Source organism: Equus asinus, chromosome 18 (genome assembly GCF_041296235.1).
Source record: "Equus asinus isolate D_3611 breed Donkey chromosome 18, EquAss-T2T_v2, whole genome shotgun sequence".
NCBI lineage: Eukaryota > Metazoa > Chordata > Mammalia > Perissodactyla > Equidae > Equus > Equus asinus.
In genome coordinates this window covers 27,833,311-27,859,251 of record NC_091807.1, presented here as the reverse complement: position 1 = coordinate 27,859,251, position 25,941 = coordinate 27,833,311, and the positions used below count along the sequence as shown (strand labels likewise).

General features: G+C 36.6%; 2 protein-coding genes across 2 annotated transcripts; both read right to left on the bottom strand.

Moving 5' to 3' along the window:
* Positions 1-2,397: 2,397 nt before the first annotated feature.
* On the bottom strand, positions 2,398-2,916 carry LOC106847384 (keratin-associated protein 13-1). The gene has a single exon (XM_014866639.3). The coding sequence runs from the start codon at positions 2,914-2,916 to the stop codon at positions 2,398-2,400; it is 519 nt and encodes a 172-aa protein (XP_014722125.3).
* Positions 2,917-12,728: 9,812 nt separating this feature from the next.
* LOC106847373 (keratin-associated protein 13-1-like) lies at positions 12,729-16,140 on the bottom strand. The gene has a single exon (XM_070488657.1). The coding sequence runs from the start codon at positions 13,541-13,543 to the stop codon at positions 13,028-13,030; it is 516 nt and encodes a 171-aa protein (XP_070344758.1). The 5' UTR covers positions 13,544-16,140; the 3' UTR covers positions 12,729-13,027.
* Positions 16,141-25,941: the final 9,801 nt, after the last annotated feature.

The window sequence follows — 25,941 nt, the reverse complement described above, 5'->3', positions numbered from 1 at the left end:
AGGGTCTGGGGTCCTGCTCATGCAGCCTTGCTTTCTTGTTCTGCTTATGTTCATTCCTGTATGAGCTATTTCCATCTTGCAATGGATTGCTACTGAGTCTACCTTACTTTGTGACTTGGAGGGTTTGCCAGAACCCTGCTCATGATGGACAGCTACAGATGCATGGTCACTTGTCCCATGGTCAAGTTTTATATCTCAACCAGGTCCAAGTGGTATCCAGGGAGCTGATTTTCCAAAGATATGTTAATTCTCCACTGCAGATTATAAGGTCTTGTTCTACAACTTCAATTGCCTGCATTGGGATTCTCCCACTGGGGCTTGCCACAAACTTCACTCTGCATTTTTTTTGTACCACAGATACCATCAACACCATATCACCTGCCAGATTGTTTGGCATAACCAATAGAGCTGCTTGCATGTGAGCCTAGACCTGCAGAATCCTTTCCTGCCCCTGGCCTAACTAAAGCTGTGTAGATAGGCCAGAGAAGTATTTCTAGGTGGGGAGTCTGTTCATTCCAGAACCCAAAACACCTACCAGATGCTCTGCTTCATTATTTGTAGTAGAGGATATAAGAGTGTGTTTATTATATATGTTTATATTATGTTAAATTGTGTTCTTAACATGAATGTTGGTATAAAATAGGTAAATATAACAATACATTATTTTACATAACATTTAACAAAAGCTTTATTTTATAAAGTATTTAAAAATGTTTAAACAGGTGGAATATAGAGTGAATGCGATCAAGCAGAAAGCAGTTTCAATAGTATGAATAAGAGAAGATGAATCCCAAGGTTAATGTGATCCCAAACTCAAGATATCCAAACAATGAAGTGACAGGTACCTATTAAACATCTCCGGCCTGATTTGCCATTGCTATGCCATACGAATTGTAACTTGATTTCCAATAATTCCCTGAACACAAGATCTTTATGCCTCTCTGATTTGTTGATTTTATTTCATCTTCTCAAAATTCTCCTTATTCTCTCCCACACTGCTTGTGTCTTTACTTCTTATATTAGTCCCCATCTGTCATGAAATCTTGGATCCTGATTTCCTTATAGGACTGGGACCTATAATCAAACCCTTGATCCACTTTGAGTCTTCATTTCATTGAGTGTAAAATAACTGTAGTTCTTGGCATGTGTGTTCCTCATGATTCTTGTCGCTAGCTGAAAATTATTATTTGAATAGGAAAATTCTTTGAACGTTGCTCTTTATCTCTGTATAAAGATACTGGTTTTTTGTTATCAGCTTTAAACTTTATCAACATATTACCCATTTTAGCATGTTATTATTTTCTGAAATATTTGGTCTATAAAATATCAGAATATCAACATAAAACCAAGGGGTCTGCAAATGTGTGTTGAGATATGAATGAAACCATTTCTGTTGATATGAAAGGCTTGTTTCTTTCTGCCACGTTTAGTTTGACTCTTAGATACAAGAAAGTGAAACACAACATTTCATGAACCTAATTAATTCTCACCAAGGATAATTGACTTCCTCCTTATACTTGTTAAGAAATTAATTACAGGGCCAGCCCTAGTGGCCTAGTGGTTAAGTTTGGTGTGCTCTGCTTCAGTGGCCTGGATCTGGTTCCTGGGCATGGACCTACACCACTCTGTTAGTGGCCATATGAACTTTGCACACAGCCTATAGTTTTTCCCACTCAGTTGTATTTTCCAAGTTGCTTGTTTTTCTCCTTTGGTCAGCAAACATCAAGGCCTCATATCCTTTGAAGGAAGTGTGCTCAATACTCTTCCTGAGATTATTATTCACATAAATAATTATTATTCACATAAAGTCTAAAAATGCAACCTAAGTATTCCATAAAACAGCAGTTTTAACAAGGAAATGTTTAAAATTCCAAATAAATCGGTTTGAATCCACTAATATATTAAGTTTCCAAAGTTTACTCACAGTGGTATAGTGAAATTTAATCTAAATACCCCCCAAAAAGCAAAAACATAAAATAAAACTTAGCCAATTAAAACTAACAATAGAATTAGCAGCATATTTGGAAGCCAGAATGAATGAGTTTATTAGATTGTATTCATCTGTGTTTTTATTTATATTGTGTATAAAATTAATTAACATTAACATTAATTAATTAGCATTAATTCATTGTTCATTAACACGAATTTGATTAATTGATTTAGTAATTTATTTCATCAATTCCACCAATTCCATTAATTCACCCAATAGAATTAATCATTAAGTTCAGTATAGGTTAGAGGCAGTTTTTTGGTCAGTTTTTGTGGCTGGAAAGATGTTGAAGAGCACCTGATCAGATAGTTTTTCCCGAAGATCATGAAAGGCTCTGAATCTGATCATGAGTAGACACTGCTTGGAGATTAGACATATTGCTCAAAATTTCTGAATGCTCAGCAAGTTTATTGATAGTAGCTGGATCCACAGATTGGTCTATAACATGATGATTGGCAGCTCCTGGAGGCAAAGTGGGTTGGAAAGCAGAATCTGGATCCATAGCTCAGGGAAGGGAAGCCACAGACTCCATAACCCAGGGGTCTGAAGCCACCGGATCCACAGCCCAGTGAGTAGCAGCTTCTAGATCCATAGCTCAGGGAGCAGCAGCTGCTGGACCCAGAGACCAGTGACCTGGCATAAGTTGACCGGCAGGGACTGCAGACTGTGGAGATCCTTGGACGGTAGCAGGACCTCTGGCAGGGGCTGGACACCACACAGGACATCTGGTATCTGAGGGGCTTCCAGCAGGTCTCCCCACAGCCACTGTAGAAAGAAGAGCCCAGCTGGCAGGTGCTGGGAGAGCAGAGATCAGTGCTGTAGACCAGGTTGCTGGGGTAGGAAGAGCCACAGAAGGAGCCTGGGTAGCGCAGGTAGCCCCCAAGGGAGCGGGAGGAGAATTTTCCAGAGCAGCAACTGTAGGACATGTTGACCGGAGAGGTGAATTCAGATGAGTGACAATGAGAAGATTCTGAGATTTAATGTCACCTCCTGGCTTGGGGCATTTTTATACTCTCAGCCATGAGTGTGGCATTCTAGAAAGTCATCTTTCTCATGCTTGGAATTTGTCATTTCCATATGTGTAATTCAATAATATTTTCTGTAATTGAAGATGAATAATTCCTTCTGACTCATATTTGTGTGTAAATTTATCATGTTGTTATAGCACTAAACCAATGAACTATTCCACTGTCAGAATTCTATGACTATATGTCATTAATGCCATCTAATCATGAGCAGGAAAGCCCCTACTATTCTCCTTGGCCGAGACTCACCGTGCATTTGCCTGTATATTGGCTGGGGGATGCTTAGCTCTAAGGGCAGGGATTGAGGTGAAATCATTTTTTTCCTATGTCAGTGGAAAAGAGACACCTTATTTTTTTCTAGGCAGTCAATCATATTTTTATATTTATTTTATTTCATTTTATATTTTTTATAACATTTTATAAATTTCAGGTGTACATCATTGTACTTTGATTTCCATGAAGATTACATCATGTTCACCACCCAGAGACTAATTACCATCCATCACCATACACATGTGCCCTGTCATCCCTTTTCCCTCCTCCCTCCCTGCTTCCCCTCTGGTAACCACTAATCCAATCTCTATCTCTAAGTGATTGTTTGTTGTTGTTTTTAGCTTCTATTTATGAGTGAGATCCTATGGTATTTGACTTTCTACCTCTGATTTATTTCGCTTAGCATAATACCCTCAAGGTCCATCCAGGTTGTCACAAATGGTTGGATTTCATCATTGTTTATCGCTGAGTAGTATTCCATTGTGTATATATACCACATCTTCTTTATCCATTCGTCCCTTGATGGGTACCTAGGTTGCTTCCAAGTCTTGGCTATTGTGACTAATGCTGCAATGAACATAGTGGTACATGAATCTTTACACATTCGTGTTTTCATGTTCTTTGGATAAATACTCACCAGTGGAATAGCAGGATCATATCGAAGTTCTGTTCTTAACTTTTTGAAGAATCTCCATACTATTTTCCATAGTGGCTGCACCAGTTTGCACTCCCACCAGCAGTGTATGAGGGTTCTTTTGTCTCCACATCCTCTCCAACACTTGTTATTTCCTGTCTTGTTAATTATAGCTGCTCTGACAGGAGTGCCATGGTATCTCATTGTAGTGTCCCTGATAGATAGTGATGTTGAACATCTTTTCATGTGCCTGTTGGCCATCTGTATATCTTCTTTGGAGAAGAAGATCTGTTCAGATCTTTTGCCCATTTTTTACTTTGGTTGTTAGCTTTTCTGTTGTTGAGATGTACTGGTTCTTTATATATTTTGGATATTCGGATATACAGTTCGCAAATATCTTCTTCCCAATATTAGGCTCTCTTTCCATTTTGTTGATTTCCTTTGCTGTGATTTCAGGTCTTACATTCAATTCCTTAATCCATTTGGAGTTAATTTGTGTGTATAGTCTAAGATAATGGTCTACTTTCATTCTTTTGCATGTGACTGTCCAGTTTTCTCAACATCATTTGTTGAAGATACTTTCCTGTCTCCACTGTATATTCTTGGCTCCTTTGTCAAAAATTAGCTGTCATAGATGCGTGGGTTTACTTCTGGGCTTTCAAATCTGTTGTATTGATCTGTGTGTTTGTTTTTGTGCCAGTACCAGGCTCTTTTGGTTACTATAGCTTTGTAGTATATTTTGAAATCAGGGGGTGTGATATCTCCAGCTTTGCTATTTTTCTCAGGATTCCTTTGGTTATTCAGGGTCTTTTGTTTTTCCATATAAATTTTAGGATTTTTTGTTCTGTTTCCGTGAAACCTGAAATTGGAACTTTGAGAGGGGTTGCATTGAATCTGCAGATTGCTTTAGGAGGTATAGACATTTCAATTATGTTAATGCTTCCAATCCAAGAGCATGGAATATCTTTCCATTTCTTTGTGTCTTCCTCAGTTTCTTTCAAAAATGTTTTATAGTTTTCAGTGTACTGATCTTTCACCTCTTTGGTTAAGTTTATTCCTAAGTATTTTATTCTTTTTCTTGCAATTTTAAATGTGACTGTATTCTTAATTTCTCTTTCTGCCTCTTTGTTGTTAGTGTCTAGAAGCACAATTGATTTTTGTATGTTGATTTTGTAACCTGCAATTTTACTGTGGTCATTTATTATTTCTAAAAGTTTTTTGGTGGATTCTTTAGGGTTTTCTCTATATAAAATCATGTCATCTTCAAATAGTGACAGTTTCACTTCTTCGTTTCCAATTTGGATCCCATCTATTTCTCTCTTTTTTTGCCTGATTGTTCTGGTTAGGACTTCCAGTACCATGTTAAATAGGAGTAGTGAAAATGGGCATCTTTGTATGGTTCTTTGAGGTTCCTTGTCCTTGTCTGTTCTTTGAGGGATAGCTTCCATTTTTTCTTTACTGAGAATGGTATTAGCTGTGAGTTTGTCATACATGGCCTCTATTATGTTTAGATACTTTTCTTCTATACCCATTTTATTTAGAGTTTTTATCATAAATGGATGCTGTATTTTGTCAAATGCTTTCTCTGCATCTATTGAGATGATCATGTGATTTTGATTCTTCATTTTGTTAATGTGGTGTAACGTTGGTTGATTTGTGGCTATTGAACCATCCCTGCATCCTGGAATAAATCCCATTTGATCATGATGTCTGATCTTTTTAATGTATTGTTTTATTCGATTTGCTACTATTTTACTGAAGATTTTTGCATCAATGTTGCTCAGTGGTATTGGCCTGTAATCTTTTTTTCTGTTGTCCTTGTCTGGTTTTGGTGTCCAGGTAATGTTGATTTCATAGAATGAGTTTGGAAATTTCCCCTTCCCTTCAGTTTTTTGGAATAGTTTGAGAATTTGATAAGGATAGATACTAAGTCCTCTTTGAATGTTTGGTAGAATTCACCAGGGAAACCATCTGGTCCTTTCATATTTTGGGAGGTCTTTGATTATTATTGTTTCAATCTCCTTACTTGTGATTGGTTTATTCTCATTCTCTTTTTTCTTGATTCATTTTTGGAAGGCTGTATCATTCTAAGAATTTATCCATTCTAGATTATCTAATTTGTTGTTGTATAACTTTTTGTAGCATTCTCTTATAATCTTTTGTATTTCTGAGGTGTCCATTGTAATTTCTCCTCTTTCATTTCTGATTTTATTTATTTGAGCCTTCTCTCTTTTTTCTTGGTGAGTCTATCTAAAGGTTTGTCAATTTTATTTATGTATTGAAAGAACCATCTCTTAGTTTCATTGATTTTTTCTTTTGTTTTTTTTTTAGCCTCCATTTCATTTATTTCTGCTCTGATTTTTATTATTTCCTTCCTTCTTCTGATTTTGGGCTTTGTTTGTTCCTCTTTTTCCAGTTCCCTTATGTGTACTATTAGCTTGTTTATCTGAGTTTTTTGTTTGTTTGTGAAGGTAGGCCTGTATTGCTATAAACATCCCTCTTAGAACTGCTTTTGCTGAATTCTATAAATTTTGGCATGTTGTATTTTCATTTTCATTTGTCTCCAGGTAATTATTGATTTCTCCTTTGATTTCTTCATTGACCCAATCATTGTTCTGTAGCGTTTTTTAATTTCCACATATTTCTGGCTTTTCTGCTTTTCTGCTTTTCTTCCTGTAGTTGACTTCTAGTTTCATACCACTGTGGTCAGAAAAGATGCTTGGTATTATTTGATCTTAAATTTATTGAGACTTGTTTTGTGGCCTAATATGTGATCTATCCTGGAGAATGTGCCATGTGCATTTGAAAAGAATGTCTATTCAGTGGGTTTTGGATGGAATGTTCTGTATATATCTACTAAGTCCATCTGGTCTAATAAGTCAATGAAGACCAATGTTTCCTTATTGATCTTCTGTTTGGATGATCTCTCCATTGGTGTAAGTGGAGTTTTAAAGTCCCCTACTATTATTGTGTTACAGTCTATTTCTCCTTTTATGTCTGTTAATAATTGCTTTATATATTTAGGTGCTCCTATGTTGAGTTCATACATATTTATAAATGTTGTATCTTCTTATTGGATTTTTCTCTTTATCAGTATGTGGTGCCCTTCTTTGTCTCTTGCTACAGTTTTTGTTTTAAAGTCTATTTTGTCTGATAGATGTATTGCTATCCCAGCTTTCTTTTCATTGCCATTTGCGTGGAGTATCTTTTTCCACCCCTTCACTTTCAGTTTGGAGTGTCTTTAGGTCTGAATTGTGTCTTTTGCATGCAGCATATATATGGGTCTTGTTTTCTTATGCAATTGGTCACCCTCTGCCTTTTGATTGGAGCATTTAATCTATCGACATTTAAAGTAGCCATTGATAAGAACGTACTTATTGCCATTTTGCTACTTTTTTTCAGGGTGTTTTAGTTGTTCTTCTCTGTTCCTTTCTCCTTCTCTTGCTCTCTTCCCTTGTAGTTTGATGGCTTTCTTTAGTATTACGTTTGTGTTTGTTTTTCCTTAGTTTTTTATGTGTTCATTATAGATTTCCTTAGTTTCTTGTGTATTTATTATAGGTTTCTGGTTTGTGATTACCATGAGATTTATATTTAATAACCTACGTGTATAGTAATCTATATTAAGTTGATGGTATCTTTACTTTTTTTTTTCCTTTTGAGGAAGATTAGCCCTGAGCTAACATCTGCTGGCAATCCTCCTCTTTTTGTTGAGGAAGGCTGGCCCTGATCTAACATCCATGCCCATCTTCCTCCACTTTACATGTGGGACACCTACCACAGCATGGCTTGCCAAGCAGTGCCATGTCCGCACCTTAGATCCAAACTGGTGAACCCCAGGCCGCCAAAGCAGAATGTGCGAACTTAACCTCTGTGCCACTGGGCCAGCCCTGATGATATCTTTAGTTTGACCTCTTGCTAAAAGCTCTACTCTTTTCTCCCTTCATCCCACATTTTATGTTTTTGGTTTTTTTTTTTTTTTTGAAGAAGATGATACCTGAGCTAACATGAGTGCCCATCTTCCTCTATTTTATATATGGGACACCTGCCACAGCATGGCTTGATTAACGGTGTGTAGATTCGCACCTGGGATCTGACCGGTGAACCCTGAGCTGCTGAAGCAGAGGGCACGAACTTATCTGCTACACCACCAGGCGGGCCCCCACATTTTATGTTTTTGATATCCTATCTAACCTCTTTTTTATGTGTGTATGTCATTACTCTCTTGTCATGGAAATAGATAACTTTTGTACTTCTGTCTTTTGATCTTCATATTATCTTCATAGGTGGTTGTTACTGTATATTTGCCTTTCCCAGTGATTTTATTGCTTTTTTTGGATATTTTTCTTATTCCTATTTGTGGTCTTTTCTTTTCCACTTCAATAAGTCCCTTTAGCATTCTTGTAGGGCTGTTTTCTTGGTGATAAACCCATTTAGTTTTTGGTTGTCTGGCAAACTCTTTTATCTCTCCTTCCATATGAATGATAACCTTGTTGGGCAGAGTATTCTTGGCAGTAGGTTTTTTCCTTTCAGCACTTTAAATATATGATGCCACTCCCTTCTAACCTGTAAGGTTTCTGCTGAGAAGTCAGCAGATAGCCTTATGGAGTTTCCTTTATATATAACTTGTTGCCTTTCTCTTTTAGTTTTTAGGATTCTCTGTCTTTAATTCTTGACATTTTAATTATAATGCTTCTTGGTGTGGGCCTCTTTGGGTTCATCTTGCTTGGTACTCTCTCTGCTTCCTGTAACTGCATGCCTGTTTACTTCCTTAGATTAGGAAAGTTTTCAGCTATTATTTTTTAAATAGATTCTCTGCCCCTTTGTCTCTCTCTTTTTCTTCTGGGACTTCTATAATATGGATGGTAGTACAATTGATTCTGTTGCAGAGGCCCGCTAGTCTGTCCTCATTCTTTTTGGTTCTTTTTTTTTTTTATATGTTCAGCTTGGGTGATTTCCTCTAGTCTTTTACCCGGCTCACTGATCTGTTCTTCTATATCATCTACTCTGCTATTGAGTCCCTCTAGTGAATTTTTCACTTCTAGCATTGTACTCTTCATTCTGGTTGGTTCTTTTTTATATTTTCCAGTTCTTTGTTGAAGTTCTCACTGAGTTCATCCATTCCTCTCCCAAGATCAGTGAGTAACATTATGACATTTTGTTTGAACTCTTTGTCCAGTAGATTTTTTATTTCTGCTTCTTTTAGTGCTTTTTCTGGGGTTTTGTCCTATTCCCTGATTTGGAATGTATTCCTTTGTCTCCTCATGTTGCCTCTTTCTCTGTGCTTATATCTATGCATTAGGTAGTTCAGCTATGTCTCACAATCTTGGAGAGGTGGGCTTGTGTGAGTGATGCCTTTTGATGCCCAGAAGTGTGCTTTCCTCTCATCACTGAGACACCCTATTTTTCTCCAGTGATTTTTTTCCCTAAATTTGTTTCATACTCTAAAATTATTTCCCATATATTTCATTATATAATATACATAATATGTATGTAATATATATATATAATTCTCAAATACTTTGAGAAGGGGAAAATAGATAAGATAAATTTAATGAGAAACATGGTAGGTCACAGAGATAAGCCAGGACAAATGCTTAGAGGCAAAATGACCAAGGAAGACTAATCTGACACAGACTCAGTGGATATGAACTTGTGCACATATGAAAAGATTCAGTGAGTCAAATGTTCTTGAGATGAGGGGAGACAACTAGTGACTCTATGGGTTTTTCCATCTCTTTGTAATTCAAATTAAAAAGTTCAAAATTGGTACAATTTATGACTTTTTGTATATACCCTGTCATATTTGTCTTCTATGTTTACAATTTGTCTGGGGAGCTTTCTCTTGTAGAATAACTCCCATCGAGCAGTACTTTCTGGACATTTTTAACTTCAAATTATTTCATACAATTTCCTCCTTCATTGTAAAACATACTTTTTCCATACTCTACCTCTTTAAGCTTATTTTTTCACTGTAAAATTTCCAAATGTCCTCTTTTTGTAGAGCTCTGCATGTCAGGCAAAGCTGAGGAAAAAGAAATGTTGAAGGATTTTCTCCAGTTAGATAGACAATAATCTCAGAAGGAAACTTAGAATTGCAAGTGGGAAAAAGAGGACTGAAATATAAGTGAATTATTTCTAAATACTCACTGTGCATAATACTAACAAAATGGTTTGTGATTCTTAATATGTAGGTAGAAGTGAACAGTAATAAATTAAGAATGATCATTAAAAATCTCTTAAGAAATTGCTTAAAAATTAAAAGCTTGGAAAAAATAATAACTTAAAAGAGTAAAAATGTAGCATTAAACCATTTTATTGCCTTCTCCCAAAAGCATGAAAAGAGATAAAAAGGGACATAGAAGATGGATCAAATAATAATAAAATAGTAAATATGTAGGCAGAAACTTGAATACATCAATAATTAAGTTAAATGTAATATGACTAAATAATCCATATAAAAGACTTAGAATATCATACTGGGCTAAAACTCAAAACTATTTTCTACTTATAATAGGTTTTCTTAAATATAAGGAAACAGAAAAGGGAAAAGTAAAAAAGATATATCAGGCAAAAGAAGCAAACAGAAAATGCTACTTCTGCTTTATTAATCTCAAAGTTTGCTATATGATAAGAAGTGTATTATACATAAAGCAAGATACTTATTAACAATCATCCTGTCAGTCTTCCAGAATAACACACATTATTTTATTACTCTTTTAGAAGTCACTCTAAATCCATCCAATAGAGTGGCCACTAGCCACATATATCAAGTTTTATTTACAGTACTTAAACTAAATTAAAATTCAGTTCCTCAGTCATATTCACCACGTCAAGTGCACAACAGACACATGTAGTTGATGGATATCAAATATTGGAAGGTGCAGATAAAAATATTTTAAGTATCACAGAAAGTTCTGTTTGAACAATACTGCCTTAGACATTGCGGAATGCGTTGTTGATTTGCTAACGTATATTAATACTTTTGCTGTTTCCTGTACAAGAATGTCAGAAATCTTAAGGCCATTTATCATCACCCCAATATATACATTACTATGTTGGGATTTTTGGTACTTTAATTTCATATATGTTTCTGTATATTGATATCTATTCGCTCCATGTTTTGATAGGCAATTTACCGAGTATATATCTTTTGTTTACCCTTCATTCCTTCCTACTTCTTTTTGCTATATTCCGGGATCATTTTGCTTTTGACTATGTATAACCCTTGTTATCCATTTTAGTGCTGGAAGGCTAGTGACAAAATCTCTAAGTTTTTGATTGCCTGAAGATGTCCATGTTTTCCCTTCATTTTTGAAAGATACTCACAAGTCAAGTGTTCTAGTTTTCAAGTTTTCTTTCTTTAGAAATTTGAGTATATTTAATTGTTTTCCTGTCTTCCTTTTTCTATCTTTTTAGAATTCAATTGCCAATCTTACTGTTGCTTTTCTTTTTCACAGATTGGCACCAGAGCTAACATTTGTTGCCAATCTTCTTTATTTTTTTATTCTTTCCCCCAAAGCTCCCCAGTACATAGTTTTACATTCCAGTTGTGAGTGCCTCTAGTCGTGCTATGTGGGTTGCTGCCTCAGCATGGGCTGATGAACAATGCCATATCTGTGCCCAGGATGCTGCTTATTGTTGCTTTTTTGAAGGTAACTTGCATCTTTTTCCCCTCTCATTGCTTTAAATTTTTCTCTTTTTCTTTCTTGTTTATTAGTTTTACTTCAATGCACCAAGGTGTAGGTCTTTCCTCGTATTTGTCATGCATGAGTTTTGTAACAATTTTTGAATTTGTGAATTAATGTTGTTCCTCTATTGGAAAATTCTCTCTGTATCTGTTTATATTACATGTTACTTTTCTTGGATTTGGTGATATCTTGACTTGTCAATAGCTGTTCATTGTCCATTGAATATATATACACATACATACACACATATGTACATACACACACTTACACACACACAATCTTGTTTCAGGACTCCAATTGAAATTATGTTAGACTTTTCCACATTCTCTATGTTCCATATTCTCTGAAACTCCATTCAATATTCTTACAGTTTTCTTAATTTTTCAGTTTGAACAAATTCTAGGGAATAATAACTAATTCTCTTCTGATGTGTATAATTTGTTTTTAATCTATTCACCAATTCTACATTTAATTTATTGCATTTTTCAATTTTAGAATTTCTGCTTTGTTCTTTTAATATGTTCCAGTGCTCTGCCAAAATTTTCAATCTATCCTTTTATTTCCTAAGCATATCAATTTTAACTTCTATGTCTAATATTTCTATTTACTGAATCTCTTGTGAGTTTGTTTGTACTACATGATACATCTTTTGGATTTAGTCATTTCTTAACTTCTTGAGGTCTGGTAAATTTTCCTTGGGTATTAGGCTATCTGTGTCTATATCTCTATCATCTATATATTCATCTATATTTATAAATTTATCTATATATTTATCTATATCTGTATCTATACATTCACCTATATCTATAGTTATATAAAACTATATCTGTAATTATGTCTATCTGAGGACACACATCTTATGAGGGACTCAATCTAATTCCTGATTTTGAGATTTTAATTCATAAAAGCCTATATATTCAAACAATAGTTTTCCACTATCTATAGTTTGAGTCAGAAAAATATCTGAGGTCTCCCAAAATTAGTGCAAATCCCCAACTTCTTTGGATTTCAAAACTTATTTCCATGTGCATATTGGTCTTTTCATAATATCTCTTTCATCTATCAGAATTAAAACTCTAGTTAATAAACAACTAAAAACAACAAACACAGTTGGATATCAGAACTAATAAGTTTATTAGATTATAATGATTGAACCTTTCAAACAATTTTGGAATAAAAACCAATAACATGAATTCCATCTCCAATGCAGACTTTAGACTTTATTTTGAGTTAGTATATTAATTATAGAACTTTTTAGGGAGGCCTTTTAGCCAGTGTTTAGGGCAAGAGACAAGGTGAGAATTTGACAATCAGAAAGTAAGAGGATAATTCTTTCTGTAGATGACAAAGGTAATGACGTTTATGAGTAGAGGCATTGAGGGTATTGGATAACAAGATTAGAAATTTAATAAGATGATTAGTAGAAGCCAGATCCACAGGTTGGTCTGTAGCAAGAAGACTGGAAGTTCCTAGAAGTCAAGTAGGATGGGCGGCAGAATCCAGATCCATAGCTCAGAGAAGGGAAACCACGAACTCCATAAACCAGGGGTCTGAAGCTACTGGAACCACAACCCAGTGAATAGGAGCTTCTAAATCCACAGCGTGGGGAGCAGCTACTGCTGGATCCAAAACCTAGAGATCCAGAATAAGTCGTCAGACAGGGACTGCAGAGTGTGGAGGTCCTTGGGTGGTAACAGGATGTCTGGCAAGGTCTGGATACCACATAGGAAGTCTGGCATCTGATGGGCTCACAGTAGTTCTCCTGACAACCACTGTAGAGAGAGGAACCCAGCTGGCAGGTGATGGGAGAGGGGGAGGCAGTGCTGTAGAACAAGTTCCTGGGGTAGGAAGAGCCACAGAAGGAGCCTGGGTAGCTCAGGTAGACCCCAAGGGAGCGGGAGGAGAAGCTTCCAGAGCAGCAGCTGTGGGACATGTTGACAGGAGAAGTGAGGTCAGCTGAGTTACAGTGAGAAGATTTTGAGTTTGAATGTCATTCCTGGACTGTGATATTTATATACTCTCAGCAATGGGTGTGGTATTTTATAGTGTCATCTTTTCCATATTTGAACTCCCTCATTTGCATACACGTAACTCAGTAATCCTCTTTGTAGTTACAATTAGCTAACAACCTTCATCTTACATTTATGGGTGAACTCAGTTTATTTTTATAGCTCTATGTCAATGAATTACATCTATGTTACAAATGCTATGAAGGTATGCAATTAATGCCTAGTCCATCATGGCCAGGGAAACTTGTCTTATTTTCTGTGGCCATGACTACTTGTACATCTGATCCTGTTTTGGCTAAGGAATGTTTTCTTCCTAGAATGGAGATTTCAATGTAGTCCTCTCCTTATAGTGCCAGTGGCCAAGAGGCAGAAATCTGGTCTTGATGAGGAACCCTCTGAACATTGCCCCTATATCAAACCATTGATTCACACTCTCCAGTGTAACTTTCCATCTGTTAGTTACTATTAGAAATTCTTACTATGTCTAGTCTAAAGGGAGCATATAAAAGTAAGCCAAAAGGATTGAGAGAGATGACTAGGAATGGGCATGATGCTGAAAAAGAAATTTTTTAATTTAGTGTTTAGAAAAATGAAATCAAATCTAAAGCAAGAAGAGATCATCATGGACACGTGAATAAAAACAAAGTGGGAGCCCTACTGAGATGAGGTGAGGAAATAAATGACAGTGGTGGAGAGAGGGACAGAAATGTCAGGATTTTCTTCTTCCCACTGGACGACCTATGGATCCTCTACTTCTTAGATCAATCAAATCAAAATTGTTTCAAAATGAACTTATTTCATGGATTTTGTAGTGTACATTTATATTTGTAAAACATCCTGGAATCTACCCTCCTATAACATCTCTAGGCCCCCCACCTCAAAATTTTGAATGCCTTTTGAGCATTTCCAAGGTCATGGAAGATCCTGTTTTTCTCCCTACTTGAGGTACACTATTCTGTCCCAACTGTCTTACTAGAGGTGGATCCATGGTCTGAAAATCTTGATGTTTATAATTTTGGGGGTTTTCTTTAAGAAAAAGAATACAATATTGTGAATAGAATAGTAGATGTAAATATGAATGCCAATTAAGAACAAAAATAATATTAACAAATAAAAACTTACAAGTTGACAAAAAACACAAATGTCACAAAATCAAGACAATAATATGATAGCAGCATCATCATCTCTAACATTTCCCTTACACTTTTTGGCTGCAAAGTCTTTGATCACCTCTACATATGACACTAATTTTGTCAACATGATTTTCTGTAGAAAGAATAAAATATAAATCAGTCTTTCCTCTACAATTTTATATAAAAAATAAATTATTTTTGATGACGTGGAAAAGTTTCTTTCAACATCGCCGTTTGTTATTAGTAATGCCATATCAGTAACATTCTGTTGCTTCTTCTCAGTCAGTGCTTCAAGCCTGGGATTATGCCTAGCCCAGCCAGGTGTCCCTGGTTCACCTCTCCATCCCTGTGTGCTGGCTCTGGGAGTTGGGGACTTGTGTGAGAATCATCTTCAAATGGCTGTGGTCCCTAAGTTTTAGTGGCCTCCTAGCATATAGTAGAGCAGTGTCCTGGTTTGAATCCTTCTTCTTGAGTTCAAAGCTCCCTAAGTTTCTGAGGTTCATCAGGTTGTTTCTGTGGACTAGAGGTAGTACAGGCAGCTCTTTGGATCCACCCACTGTGCTAGAACTACCACAAGGGCAAAGAAGTGACAGTCATGCTACAGCAGGACAGCTGGAGGAGTAGGTTCCTCCAAATCTCCCTGGAGGAGACTTGGAAAAGGTTAGGCAAAAGAACCCTCAAGAGAACCTTCACACTTAAGCTCTATTGGTTAAATCTGTCTGTCCTTACCTAAGATGCCTGCCCGAGACTTCTGAATATGTGCTTGTGACATTCTTTCTGAGATATCAGGGACCTACCTGGAGTCCCCAGATCTCCCTTCAGGATACCTTCCATGATAATGTTTCTCTCCATAGTACCAATCTAACTTTTGTGTTTTTTGGTGAGGAAGATTGGCCCTGAGCTAACAAATGTTGCCAATCTTTCTCTTTTTGCTTGAGGAAGATTGTCGCTGAGCTACTATCTGTGCCAGTCTTCCTCTATTTTGTATGTGGGATGCCACCACAACATGGCTTGATGAGTGGTGTGTATAGGTCTATGCCCAGAATCCCAACCCGTGAACCCCGGGCCACTGAAGCAGAGCACAGGAACTTAACTACTACACCACCGGAATGGTCCCTATTCTGACTTTTAATAATTACGTTACTGTATTTTGTTGTTGCTTTTGTTATTTGTCTCTGGTCCTCTTTAACATCAAGTAAAAAGAAAAAATGAAAATGTCTGACAGATTTCTCACATTCTTTGAGTATATACGTTTCCTGACAATTTCAAGCAATTGACGTACTGATGTACATTAATCAATGTACTGATGTACATTGCACTGATGTAACAAACACCAAAGGTCAAATATTTATTATCAGGGACTCAAGAAACATAATGCTGTGGCTTATGGCACTGAGTTACAACTCTATTTCATAAAAATACAATAAAATTATACTACATGTGCTTAAATTATCACCTTTTTCTCCATATAAAAGTACGTTTAATTGCAATTTTAAGAAAGGAAGCCCTATAGAGGGCTTTTAGAAGTCAGAGGAATGATGAAGTAGCTGCAGTCACATCAAACAACTACTTTTTAAAAGTTTATCTTATGATCTTTTAAATTTCTAAAATTTTCCTATGAGCCTCTAGCCACTGCGATAAAAATCCTAGCCTATGCCATGCTGTGAAGTCCTTGTCTTTCTCAGATCTCTGTTTTCCAAAGAACTTTTTGAAAATCGTTGTCTTATCCAAAGTAAGAGTGACTTTTTGCTCACTACAGGCAGGACCAGTGTTAATCAAGATAATAAAGTCAGCAAAATTTGTCTACAGTGACACGACCTCCTGGCTGCCCTCCCAAGAATGCAATGATGCCCTTCTCCTCACTGTACATCTCTAACCCTCCTCACATCAATGTGGTCGTGAATGATACCAGTTTAAATAATAGATCACAAACCCTCAGGTCCTCTATCTAATCCAGCCCATGTAGGTTTATTCATTGCATAAGTGCAGGCCTCCGTGGGCTTTTTATTAAACTCCAAATTAGTTGCCAATATCTAAAAATCAAAAGAATTCACATAAAATATGCATTTCTGACTTCTTTTCAAAATTCTGAAAATTTGGTTACCCTGGGTTCCCTTCCTTGCAGTTGCCTGGAACTGAGTTCCAGCTGCTCAATTCATATGGGGTGTGCTCTCTATAATTCCCTACAGCTCCAACCACTCCCCTTTTTTCCCAGGTCTGAGGGCAAATTTCAGTTGCCATTAGTCATCAAGCTTGAGCCATTACTTTGTTGTGTTAGTTAATGTCACTATCATAAATGGGAGAATGAGAGATGAATTGAGAGGCTTTGGGTTTTAAGACAGTTTGTGATAACAAACTCCCTTGCACACTTGAAGGATGTTCTTCCATGTTTAATAGGAAAATATAATGTGTCTATGTTGATGGATTGAAATATAAAACACCAATCATGACATAAATCACAAGTCAACTGGACCACATCACTTATGTTTATGATCCTTTGACTTAAAATACTTTATATGCCAGCAGAACTTGAGTTGGTTTTTATATACTAGGCAAAGGCTTAAATCAGTGGTGTCTTACTTCTGAATACGCAACAGAATTAACAAGGGGTCATTTTAGAATATACAAACCAACCAGCAAATAAATAAACAATTATAAAAAGACAGATGTTCAAACTCCTCCTGAAGGAGCTCCACATGTGATTCTGATATACCACCAATGGTGGAGAGCCCTCTCTTCAGTTAAAGGGTTAACATCCAGCCAGGAGCCCTCAGGAGATGCTCATAGAAATCATTCTACATGCCTGACAATTGTAATCACCTCTGTACAAGAACTGTCTTTCAAAAAATATAAAGCACAACATTAGAAAGAGCGAAAAGGAAATCTATTTTCTGTTTATAACATCATAATTCTATTGTAATGGGTAGTTCTTGCTAATAATATGCCACACCCTCTCTTCATGCTATTGCGCAGATATAATAGCTGTTATGAATGGTGTTATTTGGGAATGTTGAAGATGGATTTAGTAGCATTAATGTCCATCCTGCAAGACGCAGCATCTTTGGGTTTGAACAAAGGCTGCGTGTCACTACCCAGTGACAGTGTGCAGATGGCCTCATGATGACTAGTAATGACTCACTATAAATATGAGAGAGAAGAATAGCAATTTTGACAGATTCTGATAGCTAAAATTGGGAGGCAGAATAAAAAGAGCTTTGGAGTTAGAAATCAGATGAATGGCATGTGGAATATGTGGGTGGAACTGAAACAGTCCGTGGCACTCCACAGATACATGTCGTTTGAATGAAAAAGGAAGCTAGATAGCAGATGTCTTAAACTAAATAACGCATGTACGAAAGGTATGCAAATAGTGACTGCATTTTCTTTGTTCTTTCTTTGATTGGGCAGCTGAATGAAGGTTGGCTATATCTCCAACAGATCTGGAAGCTTTCTGCCCAGAAGTTGGAAGCCTCAGCATTGGGTCAGAAAAGACGCAGGGGCTTGAATTTATCCAGCTAGTGTCAAGTCCTGGCCTAGTGGAAAGAGTGGAATAAGAGAAAAGAACATATGCTAGAAGACATGGGAGTGTGAACAGCTTTCTTCCCTTGACACTTTGAGGAGGTCTGGCCTCTTCCTGGTCCTGGTGCCTCCCTTTCCTCATTTCCTTTTTTCCAAAGTCTTTGCTGATAAAGTCGTGATGAGTGGCATACGGAAGGCAACCCCATATTTACTCTGCATTTGTTCATCTAACCTCTGGAAAGTAACACAGGGCTGGGCGAGCTTTCTGTCATTGAACTCCCTCCATCTCTGGTGAGGGGATGCTATGCACAGGAGAGCAGGAGAAAGGAAGCCAAAGAGGAACAGGTTTTATTTCAAGGTGCTTCTGGATTTTCAAGGGGTTGAAAGTAGAGGATACTTGAGGTTTCTTTGTTTCCGAGGCTTGTGTACCTTTAATTAGTCAGGAGCCATAGACAGGAATGGAATTGGATTTTCTTTCGACTAGACACTGTTAAGTAGTGCTCAGTTGGCTGAGCAGTGCAGTGGGTGGATATTTGGAGGCGCAGACAGCAGAGACGATGATATCCCAGTGTCTGTTAGAGACAACTGGAGGAGCTCCAAATCTGGGAAACCCAATTTGGGATTCTTGTTTTGGTTTTCTCACTTACTAGCAGTGCAAACTGCTTAACTCAGTTTGCTCATTTTCCCATTTTATTGCTCAAATTCTATGATGCTGGGATATGGTGCCCAGAGAGTAATTCCCTTGCAAGTTCTGTCCCATCCAAAGTAGTCTAAGGTTTTGACGAGGATGTTTAAGGGCTATAAAACATAGTCGAGCCCATCTATTCCTAGGGAAGTGTTATACACAGAGTTCCTTCTTTCCTGTTATCTTTCTTGATATCGACTTTTTAACCAGCCTAATACCAGGATTTGATTTATTTTTAAAGATTTGGAATTTAAAACAAACAAATAAGGTAATCTCAGGGTGTTGTGGAGTGGAGCGTGTTTGATCGCTCAGGATCTTAAACTCTGGTGAGTTTAAATTGTGCCTGTAAAGATGTCAGAATCCCACCAGCACAGTGAGCAGTTTTGAGGAGGGGCCGACCATTGTAATTGAGGGACTGAAGGCATGGGCTCTGCTGTCAGAACACCTCAGGGCAAACCCTGGTGCTGTCTTTTCCAGCATTGTGATCTTGTGCCACTGACTTGAGTGCTCCATGCCTCACTTTTCTCATCCGTGACGTAGGGATAATAGTACCTCTCTCACTGGGTTCTTATGAGAATTAATCAGGTAAAATATGTAAAGTACTCAGAGTACTGCCTGGCAGTTAGTAAGGAATACATGTAAATCTTTGCTCAAATAAACAGACGTTTCCCAAGTGACGCCGAATTATCAAATTTAAGCATCTCTGCTGCAAATATCTTAAGTACATTTTTATTGTCTGGGCCATTCTTTGGCAAAAGAGCAAAATTCTTATAATTATATGAGAAACCTGGGATTTCAAAAAATACTCTTACTTAAAAATAAGAGCATAACAACCTTACCCCAATATAGAAAACCAACTATTTTGAACCTTTACAACACCAATCAGCGTTTCAAAACCAGTGACAAATGACCTCCTAACTTAAGGATTTAATGTGCTCACAGGCTGTTTTTCTTCTCTCATCCTTCTTCTCTAATTTCCCTTTCTTTCTCATTTCCATTCATCTCTTATTTTCTCTTTTCCCCCCACTTCTTTATATTTATTTCGTGAACCATTCATCTTTGTTTAGCTTTCTAAACTGGTAATACTCTCAAACTAAGGAAGGTTTTCTATTTGTTTCATTGATTTAGTAGAATTAACTGTCCTCTACATTTATTTTTCAAAAGCAGTTACGTATTTCTATTCATTTCTTTTAAAATTCTCTAAATTTAATTGGTTTTACTGGTATTTTATTTAATTTTACATTAGAAATCATTGAATGACAAGTCTCCAGCTCCCATTTTAAATTTTGAAATCTGTGTTATAATGTCTGTTTAATAGAATATTCCCAATGGCAAACAATTCCAAGATGACCTGCAACTGTAGTACCAATGAAAATGTGTTCATGATTGTATGTATCTAGCCTCTGTAGCAATTAGCATGTCATTCCCATAGAGTGCTTTAGGAATCTCCAGCTTCGTACATCTCATCTTAATGTACCAGACTGAAAGGACCTAGATGACAGGGATGACATCCTTTTTTCAGTTTCTGGCTCACAGTGGACTTTCAGCAATAAATATTGCATTAAAGAGATGAATGCAGGCATTCTTCATATTGACTTTACTATTTTTATTTGTTGACAATTGAAAATATATGATTATCAATTCATGAACTGAGATTTTACTGCCTGGTTCCTTAGGAAACGGAAATAAAAGAGCATGGTATCTTGTCAATGTGAGATGGGAGGGAGTGGGAGGTGGAGAGGATCCTACTGAGTCGAATGGTGATTACCAGATTATTGACCATGAAAATAGCCACCTTCACCCTATATGTAAGAAAGGAATTATGGGTGTCTCTTAAGTAAATGAATAAAACATACTCAGCCATGGCTGTGAGGGGGGAAAATCAATTTCACGTTAATTAGATAATTGATTAGTGAAATCCCAGAGGACTTTACCAGGATGTTTTCTTCATATATCACACCCAATGGTAAGGGTTTATAAAGTTCTTTAGGAGAAAATTCATTCCAATTCCTCATTAAACCCAAAGAAAATTGAAGTTGGGAGACAATATCTAATCAAAGTCTAATGTGCCTCTTTTTCTACTTTTAATGACTACTTGCCTTTTGTCATGAGTTGAATTGTGCCGCCAAAAAATCATATGTTGAAGTCCTAAACCACAGTACTTCAGAATGTGACCTTATTGGGAGATGGGGTCTTTACAGAGGTAGTCAAGTTATAGTGAAGTCAATATGATGGACTCTAATCCAATATAACTGATGTCATTAAAAGGGGAAATTTGAGCACAGAGATAGTCATGGATAAAAGGAAAAAGATGTTGAGATATGTAGGGAGAAGATGGCTGCCTATAATCCAAGGAGATCACCCTGGAGCTTCCCTCCCAGCCCTCAGAAGGAACCAACCCTCCAATACCTTGATCTAGGACTTCCAGCCTCTAGACCTGTGAGGCAATGCATTTTTGTTGTTTACCCAGTCTGTGGGATTTTGTCATGGTAGCCTTAGCAAATAAATAGATCCTCCATCTTTCAGAGGGGAGTCCTCCCTTCACAGAAATTGAGTGACCGCATTGACTCCCTTTGCCCAGTGTCTGCTAAGTTTCTGCTGGCCACCGGTGAATCTTCCAGCCATCCTGTGCCCACTTATGAGCACCCTTCCTCATCAGTCTATCCAGAGGAGGTGACTATGAGCTTAGGGCTGTAGACTCTGTGGTTTCCAGTTTCTGTGCTGTGGATCGGGGACTTTCCTTACTTCTAGGAATGGATTGGGCTCTTTCAACTCTCCTATTATTTCTCCAGAAGAGGTCAGTCGCTTTATTCCTAACCAATTTGTGTTGAGAGGTCTACAAATCAGCATGTTGCATTTCTAAAATCTCAAACAAATAATTTTTTAAAACTTTATTGCTAAGGAAATTCTAGATCCACCAACTCAGGAGCTGCCTATCAATTTCCAAGAGATGAGAACTTCAAAAGCCATCTTCCATCACTAACTGACGCTTTTTATTTCACCAATAACCTATGCTACAACTAGAAATCTGAAAGTTGTTACTTCTGAAATTCTTTCTGTCTCTCTCTCTCTCCACTCCCTCTTCCTGTCTCTTTCTTAGAACACATTTTATTTTCCCTACCTTCTGGATCACCTCTTTCCAGTATGTCACAAAGGAATAGAAAGATGCCAGCTTATTTTACAATAATTTGCTTAACGTAACATAGAAATCGGGTTCCTATTTCTACTTATTTATTTCAGTGTGTTCTGTGTGCCTTTAGTTAGTTTTCTTTGGCATGAAAAAGCATTAGTCCTGCTTCCCTTAAGGAACAACATTTAACTGCAAGCTATAGAGTGTCAGGAGCATATGCAAGCCAGGTGCCCCAGATATTGGAGTCACTGCTATAGTTAGATTTTTAATTCTCTCTCTTTTTTCTATTTTTTTCTTCTCTTGGTCTCTATCAAAACTTGGAGCCCCAAGCAAGATTTTTTTAAAAAGCCCAAGCAATGATTAGCTTCTCCGCATCCCTCAAGACATAAAGCAAAGAGTACAACTTAAGAAATGTGCTGAGAAATGATCTTTCTTTTGTGTTAGCTGTTCCATTTGTGACCTAAGCATTATCTCAAAGAAGCAGAATCTAAATTCAGCCTAAGGTCAGATAATATAGTTCTTGTCATCCAGAAATGTATTTCAGGCTCCTAACAGAGTCATAGTTGGGAGAATTCTGGGACAGATTTGGTACTAATAGTTCAGACTGCTGTGACTTCATAGATTTTATTAATTTGCTCATTTGTTTATGTATCTATATATCAACCCATCTGTTCAAAGTTAATAAATGCTTATTTTGTGTAAGAAACTCATGCTTATGAAAGCAAATGGAATGAGTAGAATGAATAAGTGAATTAGTGAATAGAAAAGAATGGAATTTGGAGTAGGACAAAGCTGAACTTGAATCTTAATTCCATTACTCACAAGAAGTGACTTAATATAAGTTACTAATTTTGTCTCTGCTTCTGCATCTGGAAAATGTAAATGATAATGGCGTGGATATCTCAGGAGAATTAAGTTAGTTTGTAGGTATAAAATTCCTGGCATAGTTGTTTTTTTTTTAAAGTATCTATTGATCCTTCTACTTTCTTTCTTTTCCATCTAACTTTTGTGTTACTCCATAGCCTTTGTTTTGATCTCTCTTTACCCAGGAAGACTTTTTGGATTAACCTTTCTCAACTTCTTAGTATTTGTGTTGATGCTGTCTCTTATATTAGCTTGCTTGTGATTGTTAGTAGTCCTGAACTTGTCTTTTTATGGCTTTGTATGCTCCTAATCTATGGCACATAAACTGGAAATTAAAATGAAGTAATTTTCAGGGTAAGCTCAGAGAATAGTGTTAAGTTGATGAATATCCTTGAACCAAAGGGATCTTGTCAGAGAAAAGCTAGAACAGGCTCCATGGGAAGCATTGTTTTAGGTGGATCTAAAGTTCAACTCTTTGGAGTTTAGCTGAGCCAAAAGAAGAGGGAGATATTCAGGAAAGATGCAAGGATTTGTAAAAAGTTAGAGAATAGAGATGGAAAATTGTGTTTTTCCTTTTGGAGATATAGAACATTTTTGATATCATTGAAGCCTCGGGTGGTGCATCAAGTTGCAGTAGACTTTAGGTATTGTTTTTTCTGGTTTGGGTTAATAATGCATAGATAATAGTCTAATTAAAATTTCTTTGCAATAGAATTGGATACCTGGGGCAAAAACCAGGTTCCTAATATGCTCCAACTCTAATTATTACAGTATTTATTATTTATTCTCCTAATATTTCTTCATTCCTTACCCTGTCTCCAATCTTTCACTCTCTATCTTCCCAACCATCTGTATCCATCTTCCTTGTAACTGAGGCAGTATGGTTAAGAGTGTAAACTTGATAAAGTTAAGATGGTTACCTAGTCTCTTATTCATTGTAGCTAATCTATAAGGGGATGGAAATTATTGTAGAACCACTGTGAGTTAAATAGGATAATTTATGTACGATGTCTCATGCTTTGCACAATGCCTGGTCCATATTAAATGCTTATTAAATAATGTCCACTATCATGATTTTATTAAGAGAGAAAATTAAGATTCTGCATGTGTTCCAAAATTAATCATTAGACTCTCTAACCTATTTGACCTGCATATTTAAGAACTAGGAATGCTTTTAGCTATGTTTCTAGTTTCAAAGAACTTTCTAGGGCTTTCACACTGCTTGAATGAGTTAACAATAGTTAATTCAGTGATGTCATGGTTAAGATATTAATAATTACAAGGATTGTGAGCGAAAATTCACATCCTACACCAAATGGCAAACATACTTTACAACTTTAAGTGAACAAATACATCTTAACAAATGTGGCTCTCTATAACAAAGATCCATAGTCTCATGTGTCAAAGTCAAGGGTTCATAAAACTATTACAACAAACATTTCAATATTATAGGAAGTCAATTTGTAAATTTTTTGGTAAATAAATGTAAAAAACCTCATCATTATGATGAGGTATGGAGTAGAGTTTGTGACTATTTTTAAACATTTTTTCTTACACGTACAAACAAGACTAAAATCTTTCTCAGATGGTGATTTACCTTTTCAGAAACACTTATGTTGAGAGCTTCTTTTTTTTTCTCTTAAGTGCTGTTGAGATTTCAAAGCTTGTAACTTTAAATATAACTTAATCTGGGATGATTTAAAGATACTGAGATTTTTGCAAGTTCCATATTATTAATACTGTTGAAGTGAAGAAGTAATAAATAAACGAAAGGTGTAGAGTGACAAATAGTTATATTTTTCTGATTAAATAATTGTTTTCGAACACTGTTTAATGCCTGATATTCTGATATTGCTTAATATCTTCATAACCATCTGTAAGGGTTACTTTAATGTTTCCACTTGGCTAGGCTTTGGTGTCCAGTTGTTTGTCAAACACCAAGCAAGATGTTTCTGTGATTATCATCTAAATCAGTAGATCTTGAGTAGGAAAGATTCCCTTCCCTAATGTGAGTGAGCCTCATGCAATCAGTTGAAGGCCTTAAGAGCAAAGACTGAGGTTTCTTGAAGAAGAAGGAATTCTCAAGGCTGCAACATAGAAACCCTGCCTGAGTTTCCAGCCTACTGTCCTATGGAATTCAAACTCAAGACTGCCACATCAAACTGGATTTCCAGCCTGTTGTCCTGTTTTTCAGATTTCGGACTTGCCAGCTCCCATGTCACATGAGCCAATTTTCAATAATAAATCTCTGTCTCTGACTATACACACATCCACATATATCACATATATCATTGGTTCTGTTTCTCTGGAGAACTCTAATACACTCTTCAAAGAAATAATTTCCTTAACGTTTGCTCTCAGAGGTACTCTCTCTAACCCAATTGTCCTTGTGCTTCTTGAATCTTGCTTGAAGTTCACTAGGGAGGGAATGTACTTTTTCCTTCACAACCAGCCAAAGAACAAAAAATAGACAACAAAAGGTAGTCATGGAAACTCATTATAGAGACTGAATTATCAGAACACGAATTTTACTTTGGAGTCACAGAATTTTGCAACTGTCAGGACCATCTACTCTTGCCTCTGACATATGTAATAGCCTAAAGTAAACTGCTGTAATTCAGTGTTGTTTCCATCATAATACACCAAAGCTCGTCTTCATCAGTGTAAGAAATCAGACACTGTAATACATTTGTTTCACACATTGGCGTTTCCTTGGTAGGCAGATATCTAATTTTATGAGATATTTCTGTGCTTTACTCAATTCCTAGTTAGGCTCTATTTTTGTTTTGTCTACAGTGTTGAATTCAAACAAACAAAAGAATAAGAAACATGGAAGTTCAACATGATACTGGACTCCCTTTCTTGTCACTTAAGATTTTTTTCTAGATTATGCACATCTTTGAAAATTTTTAAGATGAAGAATTGAGGACTATATTTGGAAACAGAAGAGGAGTTGGATATTTCCCAATCCTTTTAGAAGAGTCGGTAGTG

Bases quoted from the DNA above. Each gene is read 5' to 3' on its own strand.
- LOC106847373 (XM_070488657.1), bottom strand. From the start codon at position 13,543: ATGTCCCACAGCTGCTGCTCTGGAAGCTTCTCCTCCCGCTCCCTTGGG.
- LOC106847384 (XM_014866639.3), bottom strand. From the start codon at position 2,916: ATGTCCTACAGTTGCTGCTCTGGAAAATTCTCCTCCCGCTCCCTTGGG.